Source organism: Geospiza fortis, unplaced genomic scaffold (assembly GCF_000277835.1).
Source record: "Geospiza fortis unplaced genomic scaffold, GeoFor_1.0 scaffold5, whole genome shotgun sequence".
Lineage (NCBI taxonomy): Eukaryota > Metazoa > Chordata > Aves > Passeriformes > Thraupidae > Geospiza > Geospiza fortis.
In genome coordinates this window covers 651,656-664,234 of record NW_005054421.1, presented here as the reverse complement: position 1 = coordinate 664,234, position 12,579 = coordinate 651,656, and the positions used below count along the sequence as shown (strand labels likewise).

Sequence of the window (12,579 nt, the reverse complement as noted above, 5' to 3'; positions counted from 1 at the left end):
TCTTTCCCTGCAGCTGGCTGTGGCATCAGATGGTTTCTGCTCCTCTGATGCCTGCTGTTCCCAGCTGGTTCAGTTCCACCTGCTCTGGGACAGGCACTTTCCACCTCTGCAGTGCCTCAGATCCTGCTGCTGGTTCTCTTTCAAAGGAGTGTGGAGTGTCCCATCCCAGGAGGAGGCAGGGACAGGTCATTAAGGAGCTTTGAGGAAGGCAGGAGGCACAGAGAATGAGCCTGTGTTTGTGTAGCACTGAAGGAAAATCTCGACATCCTAGTGGCCAAATTGGTTACAGGGGGGGCCATAAGGGAGTAGTGGGAAATTGTTTGGGCCACTGAGCTCAAATTAATGTCTGGCTGTTCGTGGGGTCCCTCTGGGCTCAGCTGGTGGTCCAGTACCCTTTACCAATAGCTGGGGGCTCAGGGGGGCAGAGGGTTGCCCAGGAGTCAGCAGTGGCTGTATCCTGAGCACTGCCAGCTGGAATGCTGGGAGGGCAAGGCAGGAATCCTGCCCCTGTGCCCATCCCTGGCAGGGCAATGCAGGAATTCTGTCCCTCTGTCCATCCCTGGCAGGGCAAGGCAGGAATCCTGCCCCTCTGCCCAACTCTGTGAGGGCAAGGCAGGAATCCTGCCCCTGTGCCCATCCTGCCCCTCTGCCCATCCCTGGCAGGGCAAGGCAGGAATTCTGTCCCTCTGCCCATCCCTAGCAGGGCAAGGCAGGAATCCTGCCCCTCTGCCCATCCCTGGCAGGGCAAGGCAGGAATCCTTCCCCTCTGCCCATCCCTGTGAGGGCAAGGCAGGAATCCTACCCCTCTACTCATCCTGCCCCTCTGCCCATCCCTGGCAGGGCAAGGCAGGAATCCTGCCCCTCTGCCCATCCCTGGCAGGGCAAGGCAGGAATCCTGCCCCTCTGTCCATCCCTGGCAGGGCAAGGCAGGAATCCTGCCCCTCTGCCCATCCTGCCCCTCTGCCCATCCCTGGCAGGGCAAGGCAGGAATCCTGCCAGCCTGAGTGCTCGGTGTCCCTGTCCTAGCACAAGGACCAGGAGCAAATCCAGTAAGCTCTCTGAGGTGGTCAGAGCTGGAGCATGGAGCAAGCCCTTCTAGAGGTGCACTGGGACAGGAGAAGAGGCAGCAGGCACAAGTTGGAACATGAGAAAATTGCTGTGAATTGATCAAACTCTGGAACCAGATCCTGGAGAAGGGGTGACATCTGTGCTGATGGTGTTCTGGACTTGCTGGGCAGAGCCCTGAGCCCCTTGCTTTGAGCAGCAGATTGGATTAGAGACCTCCAGAGGTTGCTTCCCACTTGTGTGGTTGAGCAGTGCTGGCATGGAACCAGCTCCCTCAGCTCCCAGGCTCTAGCTTATCATCAGCCATGAATCACTTAGTTGTTGAACTTTTTACCCAACTTCACTTTCCCACTGCCCCTTCTTGGGAAGGATGCTCTGGTTTTTTTTTGGTGGTTTTTTTTTTTTATTACTCCAGACAGGTTTAGTGCTAAAATATTTCTTTAGATATTTTTTTAAGCAAGGTGGCCTCTGGCTACAGTTAGTGTCCAGTTGGAGGGAACTGGCAGCATTATATAGCAACACTAAAGCAAATCATTCTACCTCATAGCATTATTACCTTGATCTGAAAATATCCCCAGACTGCAATTTGTCACTAATATTGCTTTCAGCTAAACTTATCCATACAAAAAGAAAGGAGTTAATAGAGCTGCAGTTCTGTAGCTGCCATCACCATTTTTTTGGGGATGAGTTATTGCTTAGCACATTTTACTGACCAAGCTTATAGAGTTCTTGGACCTTGAAAAATGATGCAGTGGTTTATCACAGACTCCATAAATTGCTGGACTATGTAGCAGCAATATGTTAGACTCCTCCACCACAGGAAAGGAAGGTGTCTCTGAAGCACATGAAGCACAGGATATCCACACTACACTGGTGTGAACACGTGGTTGTGATTGCCAGCAGCAGAACTGATGGAATGGTACTGAGCTTCACTGCTGCTTCTGTGCTTTTGCTTGTTTTATGCCATACTTAACATAATTTGAATGCTGTGACAGTGACAATGACAGTGATATACTAGAATGTAATTCCACCTGAGACAATGCAGCTGGAATTAATAAGCTGGAGAGACAAGGCTGAGGTATTTTGTCATCACTTTTTTTCATTCATTTTTTTTTCTTTTCCTGGTGGATGTGCTGGCAAACCCAGTGGGGCGAGCAAGCTGTCCAGCACAGGGAATGCTTTGGGTCAGCACAGGGAGGACAGGCAGGCACTGTGGTCCCACAGTGCTACAGCAAAGGCTGGAGCAGCATCATCCCTGATGCCTGTAAGGTGAAGATGGGGCTGCCATGAGCAGCTGAAGCTGCTGTGGTGAGAGGAGTGTCCTATATACACATCCACATCCCCTGGTCATGCTGTGCTGCCTCTTGCCTTCCTGGCAGAGGAGGCTCAGAGTGAGAGTGCCTTACTTGCTGATAGTTTTTGGTGATGGAGTCAGAAGGGATCTTGCTGGTGCAGCCTAGTGGATCTTATCTGGGGTATTGGACCCTGAAGGAGCAAATTCAATATCGGGGAAAAAAGTCTGGGTGAGGAGCTTTAAAACTCCTGACTCATCTCTTGAATTGTGCCTTGAAGCTCACAGTAGTCACTAGAAAGGGCAGAGCTACCCTGTTGTTGTTTTCATGCCAAAGAGAAATGAGTTATAAGCTTCTGACAGAAAAGAAGCTTCCCACTCTCCTTTTGTGCCAAAGCACAGCTATTGATGAGGGCTGATCCTGAAGTGCCCCAGAACTGTGATGATCTTGTGATCCCTAACTGGAGCCTTGTGCCTGCATCCACCTCTGAATCAAAAATACACTTAACCCATGCAGAGAGTCAAGGAGGACAGGACCACTCCTCTCTCCAGCCTCACTGCTCATTGAAGAAGCAGACCACAGTTAAATTCACATATTGTAATGGCTCTGGCCACAGCTGAACTGTTGCTGGAAAACTGAACTGAACTGTGCTGCTTTTCTGCATGTGAGAATGCAGCTCAGATTGTGAGGAGACTGGTAGAGCTGTTTTTACAGCCTTGTAAAATTAAACTTCCTGTGCAATTGGCCCATAATGTTAACTCAGTTCTCCTGGCAGGTATTTTTGTTTTTTTAAATAGCCAAGGAAATAGAGTTATAAAATCAGCTGTTACTCATGTTTTGCGAGAGATTTGGATTTGTGGTTCTTTTTAAAGTTTGTTGCTTAATTTAAAGGAGTATGAAAGAGACTAGCAAGAGAAATTAATTGACATGAGGAACTCTAGCAGACTTTAAATTAGTAGTTTCTCTAGTCAGTAACACATTTTAAAATGTGTGAAAATACCTGCATGCACAAACAGTCTATGATGGCTTGTCAAAGAGCTAGGCTGGGAGAAACTGTACTCATATCAAGTGGCAATCTTAGACTAATCCACATATTGAACACGTTTTTAAATTAATTGTCTGTGGCCTGTTAAAAATACTGGGAAATGGGCAAGTATATGGGGAGGAGGAAAGGAAAAAAATGAGTGTGGATAGATAATGCTTTGTTCTGTGTACAGAAACAGTCTGAATAAAAGCAGAAGAAAAATGGTCTTTTTTTGACATCAGCTGCATGGGGGTTTTGGTTGGCAGTACAATAATAACAGCTGTCAGGCAGTACTGTGATACAATTTGATGCTTTTCTTTGAAATCCTCTAGCTGAGATTTCTCTAAAGTAAATTGTGATTTTTGGTATCTACTGGATGTGCTTTAACTGAGCTACAGGTACTTGGTACTGCCTGAAAATTTGGCTTTTCAGGGATGCCAGGTTAGGCACCCAAAGCCATTTGTACCTTTAGGGAAGAAAATATGTACCTTTTTCATTCTTACATTATTGATCTTGGCTGTTGAAGTGTAAAACTTCAGGCTTCTTTTTCCTGGTATTTTTCCCACATTTTAATACGTTTCCATGGGGAAAATGCCAAGTGGTCCCTTCATTGACCCGTTCCTCTGCCAATGAATGTCATTAATACATCCCAGTTCACTGCCTATCAACGTGAAAGCTGTAATGCAATTTTTATCTGCCAAATGCCTCATTCTGTTTGTTTTAAATATCATTTTCTCTCAGTTGCATTTTAAACAGCTGTTTTCTGAATCCCTCCACAAATAGCAGTTACATTTTATAATGATGGTCTTTGCTGTTTAAGTTTTTAACTAGTGGTTTGATTTCCTGCTTTCTGAGATAGCTTAACTGGAGTTTGAGCTGTGGTGATGTGAAACTGGTGTTGGTGGCTGGAAAGGTCCCATATTTTGGTTTAGGTGTCAGGGATTTTGCACATATCCAGGCATCTGGAATTATACTCAGGCACCCAAAACTGCTGTGTTTTGTATTTTATGTATTGTGTCTTCTGCAAAAGATTGAAGTCCTGCTTCTCATCCACTTCTATCCTCCAAGAGCCTTTCAGATCCACTGCCTCGTGGTGGTTGGGCTGCAGTGCTCCTCCTGCTCTGTCTTGGCTTACAATGGTATTTCACAGGCAGAGAAATTAGAGAAGGTCTTTATTTGCCTTGTGCCTAGAGGCTGCTTGTTGTTCTGTGGGTTTGTGCTCTTCAGCTGCTTGTATTTCACACTACTCTAGCGTGACTTTCTAGTTTTCAGGCCTATTTATTTTTGTTTTAGCCTTCAAGGGATATGTGGCAATGTCTTAAACCAGCTTTGCATCTGGAAAAATCAGTGTGGAGCTGAAACTTGGACACTGAGTGTGTCCACCTACAGTGTTGTTTGTTTGTCCCAGCCTGAGATGGTTGTGATACTGAGATTTGCTCAGTTTCTTTGGTGAAACTTAGCCATGCCAAAGTTCAGTTTGTGTTGTGTGTGTAATTTTAAACCAAATTTAAACCTGAAAACCTGCCTGCTAAGAGGCTCTAATTTGTCAAGGTTTGCAGGTTTTTTCAGTTAAGGTAGTTTTGTATTGGTAGAGGAGATGTGTGGAATTCTTTTTGTTTCATCTGATGCTTGGTTGGGTCTCTGAAGCCTTAATCCTAGTTTTGGTTTATTTCTGGTACCATAAATGGTATAACTTCCATGAATATTTACCCTTTTTCTTTGCATTTTTTTTGGGGGAATGGACTTCTCCACTTAGCTTCTCTCCTGTGCTTGTGAGATATTCAGAACTGGAATTCAGATTACCCAACTGCACATTGAATAAAGCCATTCCCTATTAAACAATTATTGAATAGTCTAGGTAGCTTCCCCATACAAGCTTTCCTGCTAAGCCAACCCCGACTCAAGCCTTGAGTAATTCTCCAGAGATGCTGGCATTTGGGTGAGGTTTGCAGGGCTCAGGAGTCCAGTGCAAGTTTTCTGTCTACAGACATATATGAACAGTGATGAATTAGCAGTGTTCTGTCTCTGAGCCAAGAAACAGAATTTATTGCTGAAAAACCATTTTTTTTGTCTGTCTAACAATAAAATGATTTTCTGAACATTTAGGCAGAGCAATTTTTGATTAAAAATAGTTTTGCTGGTGCTATGGATGTTGAATTATGAGCTGTGGGCATCGGAGATTAAATACTTGTTGCGGGGAGCTCTCTGGAACTGAGCCTGTGAAAAGGGTGCATTATGCTGCAAATTTATTAAATATTGATTTCCATAACAGTCTACAGGCACTAATGATTTTTCTAATATGGTGGTAAATAATATGAAAGAGATTAATATCTCTACAGAAAAAGTAATTGCAAATATGTTTAAACAACATACGAATTACACTTGGGGGTGCTGAGGAAGATTCAGCTTTGGCCTCTTGTTGAGTATCACAGGATGGGCAGGGTTGGAAAGGACCTCTGGAGGCCACCTAGTCCAACCTCCCTGTTCAAGGAGGGACCACATTAGAGGCCTGGGTGCAGATGGCTTTTGAACATTTTCAGGGAAGTGTCCGAAACCACCCTGGCCATCTTGTCACCTTCTGCTGCTGAAGCTCCCCCTGTTTCCTGAGGTCTGTGATCTGTGCTGAGGGCTGGATGTTTGCCTTTGGAGGTCACAGCCATGTGCTGGAGGAAGCAAGGCATGCTCTTCACAGAGTTAGCATCCTTCTGCACCACACTGGGGTTTCCTGGCAGCCTGCTCTGAGCCAGCTCAGCTAGGCACAGTTCACCCTCTGTAGCAAAGCTGTTGCTTGCACCAGGGGTGGTTTCTTTACAAAGGCTCAAAGAAGTTGTTCCTGCAAAGCTTTTGCTCTCAGCATTCATTATAGAATTGCCTCTCCACAGAGATTAGCAATTTGAATTTGTTGTTACTTTTTCAGTCAATGTAAATATTTTAGAGCAATAACTTCCTCCAGAAGAATGAAGGAAATGGGTTGGGTTGTCTTAATTTTGTGTACAGGGAAACACAATTTTCAGGCATTATCCTTAAGCATCACTTAGATACCCACATGAGGCACTTTTTTGACTCACAGCTTCACTTTTTTTCATGAAACAAAATTGATGCTCTTCTACAGGCTTCAGTCTTTAAATTTCATTAGGAGGTGTGACATCGGGTCCTCAGTTCACTGAAAATGGGCTGGCAGCTTTAGTTACAGCTTGGGAATTTGTTTTATGTTTTGAGAGGTTGGTGTAGCATCAGAGGTGGAACTGCTCATGGCATGTGAACTCCTGTTGGTAGTAAATGAACAAGAAGTGGTGCTGTGTTTGGGGGGTACATGAACAAGAAGTGGTGCTGTGTTTGGGGGGGTATATGAACAAGAAGTGGTGCTGTGTTTGGGGGGTACATGAACAAGAAGTGGTGCTGTGTTTGGGGGGGAATATGAACAGGTGCTGTGTTTGGGGGGTACATGAACAAGAAGTGGTGCTGTGTTTGGGGGGGTATATGAACAAGAAGTGGTGCTGTGTTTGGGGGGGTATATGAACAAGAAGTGGTGCTGTGTTTGGGGGGGTATATGAACAAGAAGTGGTGCTGTGTTTGGGGGGGATGCAGAGGCACGATTTGGGCTTTGGTTTCTGAAATGCCAGCTCTGGGATGTGTGACCTAAGAAAACGTGCACAATTGTGGCCTCGAAGTCTCAAAAGGCAGAGTTTGTTAAAGAACACAAAATGCTTGTGAGAAGCTCTTGCAAAGGATGAGGCTGGGGGAAGGAAGCTGCCTGACAAAAATGTTCATTCCTGAGGGTAGGCACGTCTGAGTGAAAACCTGTCACCCCTGGGGCATGTGGACCACGTCTTTGTGACCAAATTCAGGGCACATGGACATACAATTCATTGTCCCTTCCCAACCTTGAACATTTGTTTGTTTTTATGATTTTTGCTAAGGTATCTCAAGGATATTTGTAATACATTATTTTTTTATTGCGTTCTGCTTTATTCTCCATGCTGCAATAACATCAAAGCCTTGCAAGGCCTGTAAAAAAAGGATGGCAGAGGATATTGGCATTCAGGAGCAGTGCCTAAAGTCCCTCAGGGTGGAAACTCAAATGTTGGCTATTGCAGGCCTGCCTGAGGCTGCCACGGTGCATTGCAGCTCTGCTGGAAACTGTCCTTCAAGGACTGCTGGAGTCATCCCATTACTGATTTATGGCTGAAGCTTTCCAGCACACAGTTGCTGGCCTGCTGTTTCTGAGGGTGTTAATACCTGAGTGAAAGGTGAGCTTGCTGTAAGTGGGTGAGTCAGGTGAAAGCTTTCACACAAGCTGCTCAAGTTTTGTATAACCAATGAAGTAGTTTAAAGAAAAAAAAAAGGCAACCACAGCACCCAAATACAAAAGATCCCAAAGGGTTTGAGATTATGAGACTGCTCAGGAAGCTTTGATTGTTGTTAAGGTCAGTTAACTGCAGCAGATCCTGTAGAGGTTTGGTGAAGTTTCAGAACCATATCCTTTCAGTTGTGCTGTGAAAGCAAGTGGCATATGGTGCTTCTAACATTCTGGTGAGAATAAAGATGATGACTGTGTTTTTATTAAGATCGCTCTTTTTTTGAAGGCTCAGAATGAAAAACTCCCCATCCCAACCTTCAGCCCTCTTTAGCTGCAGTAAGAGTATTCATACTGCAATCACACACAGCTCGTGACCACATTACAGAGCTACTTTAAAGTCAAGTAACTTTGCCTGAATATTTAATCAACTTTTTGGCTGGGTTTTCTTGCAAGCCTCAGATTCCATAATGTAAGCCATTTGTGCTGTAGATGTACCTATGAAAAAAAAAGGAGAAAAGAAAAAAGGAGACAGAAAGCCATTCTTCCACCTTTTATATCCCAGCTGAGCTTGAAACTGGCAGAATCATTAAGCGTAATGCCAAGTGTCTGGTGTGTGAGCAAATGTGTAATAATTGTATTTTGGATCCAGCAGTGTTTTAGGGCAAACTGCATACAATTTCCAGCAGTTACTCTTGCAAAGTGGTTTCCTTTCTTTGGTTCCTTTATCTTCAAGTAATATCTGCATAATAAAATTGCAAACTCAACTCATGCTTTGCACTTACTTAAATTATGTTATGTACTAAGTAACTAAAGCAAACAAAGCTAGTAGAAGATAGTTGTCTGTATAAAATGTAATCCATAAAATGGATTTAGCTGGTACTGGTCTGGTCTTTATCATTCTCCTCAAAGCTCTACACTCTTTGTGGTCATCTTAAGAAGTTGCCCTTGGTGTCAGATTGGTGTTAAAATTGTTCATTTCAAAAGTATGGTCAGCACCAAAATTGTTAAAGCTGGTGAGCTCTGATTTATAGCAAATTTGTTCACCTTACCATTCTGTACAAGAGGTTTTTTTTACTGATACGTAAATATTTAGTCTTGGAACGTCTCTTTCACCATATATGTGTGTGCATACATGTGTATCATGCATATATTTGTGAAAAAATCATAATTTGTGTACCTATAATGCAGCATCTCTCCTTTGAGTGCTCTCAGACAAAGGGAGGGATTCCTCATGCAACAGATGATGCAGTTTATGAAATATATAACATTTTACAGGGAGTTCTTCCATGCTGTTTCAGAGTGAAGGGATGGACAGGTAAAAATACTTTTGGAGAAACAGCTTATTTTGGTGGTCAAGAAGTGTAGAAGTTTTGAAGCTGGTCATTCACTAAGCATGTCTATCAGAACTGTGTCTCTTTGTTCCCTCAAAACAATAGGAAGCTCACATTTATGTGTGGAAAAGCTGATGAAGTTGGTACATTTGGGGTGAGGGATAAATCAGTGCTACTGGGAGAAGTGTTTTACTTCACCTTTCCCCATCTGTTTTTAAAATGTTCTTGTAAAGCCACCCAGTGTTGTCCCACGTAGCACCCACACTCTTTTTTATATCTTTTTCAGGCTAAGCACACATTTCATGCAGTTCTCAAGTGGCCAAGGTTACCTGATTTCCTCTCTTTTGTCTCCTCTCCTGTAGCTGTTGCAGCTCCTGGAGTCTGAGACCACGCAGCTGGAAGCCTTTCTGGAATGGAAGCAACTGGAACCAGTTTACTGGCAGTGGATGGTAACAAATCAAACTGATTTTGAGGGGTGCATCTTTCTTGACTTTAACATAGCTGGCTACTCCCAAAGGCCCTTAAGTCCCACAAAATTAGATGTTGCAAACCATCTGTTCAACTGCACTTGAGAGAAAGGAAAATAAAGTCTTGGTAAAGTAAGGAATGTTTTCATAGTTCTGTGATAGATGAGTAATGTGATGATTGACTCTCACAATTAACAGACAAATATCATGTATAGATGTTAAGAAAAGTTTTATAGACTTATAGTTCTGTTTTACCCCCTTGCATTGTTATCAGGGGACAGCCTGGGTTTGGGATATCTGGGAGGGTCAGCTTGTCACTGTGGCAGCACCTGACCTCCAGCCAGGATCTGAGGAAGTAAACTGCACAGTTCTCTTTCATTCCTGTTTTCTTCAGTGGGACTCACCCAGCTAAGTTGAGGATTTGCAGGGCAGAATGACAATTTCATATAGTTAACACAAATGAAAAGGTCGGATCTTCACGTTTTTTAATAGTTTTTAAACATAGCAGTTGCACAGTTTTGTAAAATTAAATGGCTTTTCAGAAGAGGGCCTCTAAGCTTTATTGCAGTCTTGAGAACAACTAAATTTGCAGGCAGCTGATATTGAAAACAACTTCATTTTTCCCCAGCCAAATAGTGTGTTGACATTGCTGATTTCCCCTTGAACTGTGTTGAATGATCATAAGAAAATCAATAACCCTTTCTCTGTGCATCTTAGGATTTCTCAAGTGAGTGCAAACGATGCCATCCATCTCACTTCTCTCTACCCCTTTTGCCCATTCAGTGTTGCTGAAATAATTCTTTAGCACACCACATTAGCTCTATGAGCTTACAGAATTTTGGGAATCAGTTGAGCTGACTGCTAATTGCCCATGTGCCTTTTTCTATGCTAAAAGCAAGGCAAAGGGCAATGTGAAATTGCCTCACCTGTCTTGAAGAGTACTTCCAATTTCCATTAGTTCTGTAATGGTTTTTGCTTTACATGTTTACCATCTTAGGGTTTTTTGGAAAGCATCAACATTAGCACAGGCCTGACTCCCAGGAGATAAAATATAACTGCAATTATTTCTGTGTATCCACCAGAACATTTGCCTTTGATGTGTTGAAGAGTGTTAGCCTGCTTCCTGGAGTTAAGTTCTAAAGAAACACTTGAAAACTGACCAGCAGCATCTTTTTAAACTACTCAGTGTGCTGGATGGTGAATTTGCCTTTTTCTTTTGTTTCTCTGCTGATGGTGGTTGTTCCTGTATGCAGTGGGATGTATGGGGATGAGATGTGCTTAGGAAAGACAGAAGTTTTCTCTTTGTACCAAACTTGTGTTTTGCTTTGCTGCTCTGATGGATGGGGTGGTTCCTGCTCAGCTGCTGCCAGCTCTGCCTGCTGCTGGTGGGCAGGAGCACCACAGAGCATGGCATGACTGCAGTATTCACAGAATATCCTCAGCTGGAAGGGATCCACAAGGACCACTGAGTCCAGCTCCTGGCCCTGCACAAAGACAGCCCAAAAATCCCACCACGTGCCTGAGAACATTGTTGAATGTTAAAGTTACTTTACAATTCTGTCACTTATTCAATTACAAAATAAGGCATACACAGAAGAGCCCCAAACCCCAAAGCCCTTTGCTTTATCTCTTTGCACTTTGTTATCCCGTCCATGTCCTTGCCATGTCTGTGTTCTCAGGAGCTGGGCCATGGTGCTGCTTTGTGCCAATTCCCAGTGCTTGCCTAGAAAGGAGATTTGCAGGGTGTCCTGTGCCATTCTTAGCTGTTTTATGAAGCTTTTTCTTGCATGAGTCTAAGAATCTCTTGCTCTGAATTAAGCCAGTTTTTAACCTACCTTCTGAGAAAAGAGAGAAAGAGGAGAAAAAAATAAAATTTCCCATCCTCCTTATAGCAATCTTTTATATAAGTGTCGGTTGTTAGCATGTCACTGCCTTCCCAGTCCCTGTTTCTAGGCTAAGCTAAAGTTTTGATGTCTTTATGTGTCCTTGTAGGCCATACATTTGAGCTTTTGATGTTTGTTGCTGCTCTCATCTGGGACTTTCCCTCCTGTTTGTCTGTATTTAACTTCAAGTGCCTCACCTGTATGTCAGCATTACAGTCAGCACTCTTCTATCCCTGGGACTTGTGGTTATGGTTTGTGACACGGTGCTTGCCTTGAGCAGTGTGACATGGGTGACTTTGGCTCTCTGACATCTCCTCCAGCAGTGCTGCTGCTGTGCAGTAATGATGCACTTGGCTTTTCCTTGCTCCTGTATAGACCACGCTGCTCAGCTGCTGAATTTCCTGCCAGTGTTTCTAAATGACTTCTTCAATTGCTAAAGATAATTTTGGATGCAAATTATGTCCTTAAAAGAGATTATGACCTCTCCTATTGAATGTCTTCTTGATAACAGTATGGAAATAAATATTTAATATTCTGTGAGCGAGGCCTATGTCCTTTAGTTATGCTGTGCTATTCAGGCTTGAAAAATGTGTGTTTCTGCACAGTCTGTGCACCAGAGTGTATAGATGGGCTCTGAATGTTTTGTTTAAATGCTTTTGGGTTTTTTTTTCTGGGTTTTTTTTCCCCCTTGAGTATTTGAAATAGCAGTTGCTACCTTGGAAGGCAATTGCACAGTTAATTATCAAACCAGCTAGATGGTCATGGTCAAGCAGAGCTGTCAGCTGCTGACCAGTCTGGAGCAGGGATCCCTGGATGTTTCTCAGCTCGTGGAGTTTTCCATGGGCACAAGTGACCCTGTGGGTGTTAGAGCAGGGGGGGCTCTCCTGGGCAGTGTGAGCATGTACCTCCCTGGTCATCACTTTGTTACCAAAAGCCCTAGAAGTGCATCCAAGCCCAGAATTTGAGAGGGAGGCTTATCTAGAGCTGCTTCAGTGCTGATCACCTCCATCTCAGGAGTGTTACTTTATGCTTTAGTGCAGTGCAGAGTAGCTGACTGTGCAGTGCTTTCTAAAATAAGCTAGGTTAGCAACATAAGTTTTCTGTTAACTTGGAAATATGTTATAGTGAATTGAGGGGGTTCTCTCTTAAAATAACTCTGAAATTGTGGAGCAACTGTAGATTGAGATGGCAGCAGTGAATTCCTAGCTATGAATTAG

General features: G+C 43.6%; 1 protein-coding gene across 1 annotated transcript in view; it reads left to right on the top strand.

Moving 5' to 3' along the window:
* TEDC1 (tubulin epsilon and delta complex 1) overlaps nt 1-12,579 on the top strand; it is a 71,785-nt gene that overhangs the window by 37,661 nt on the left and 21,545 nt on the right. The window contains exon 6 of the mRNA XM_005426703.2: nt 9,375-9,460. Within this exon, the coding sequence (XP_005426760.1) occupies nt 9,375-9,460 (86 nt within the window). The remainder of the gene's footprint in view (nt 1-9,374; nt 9,461-12,579) is intronic.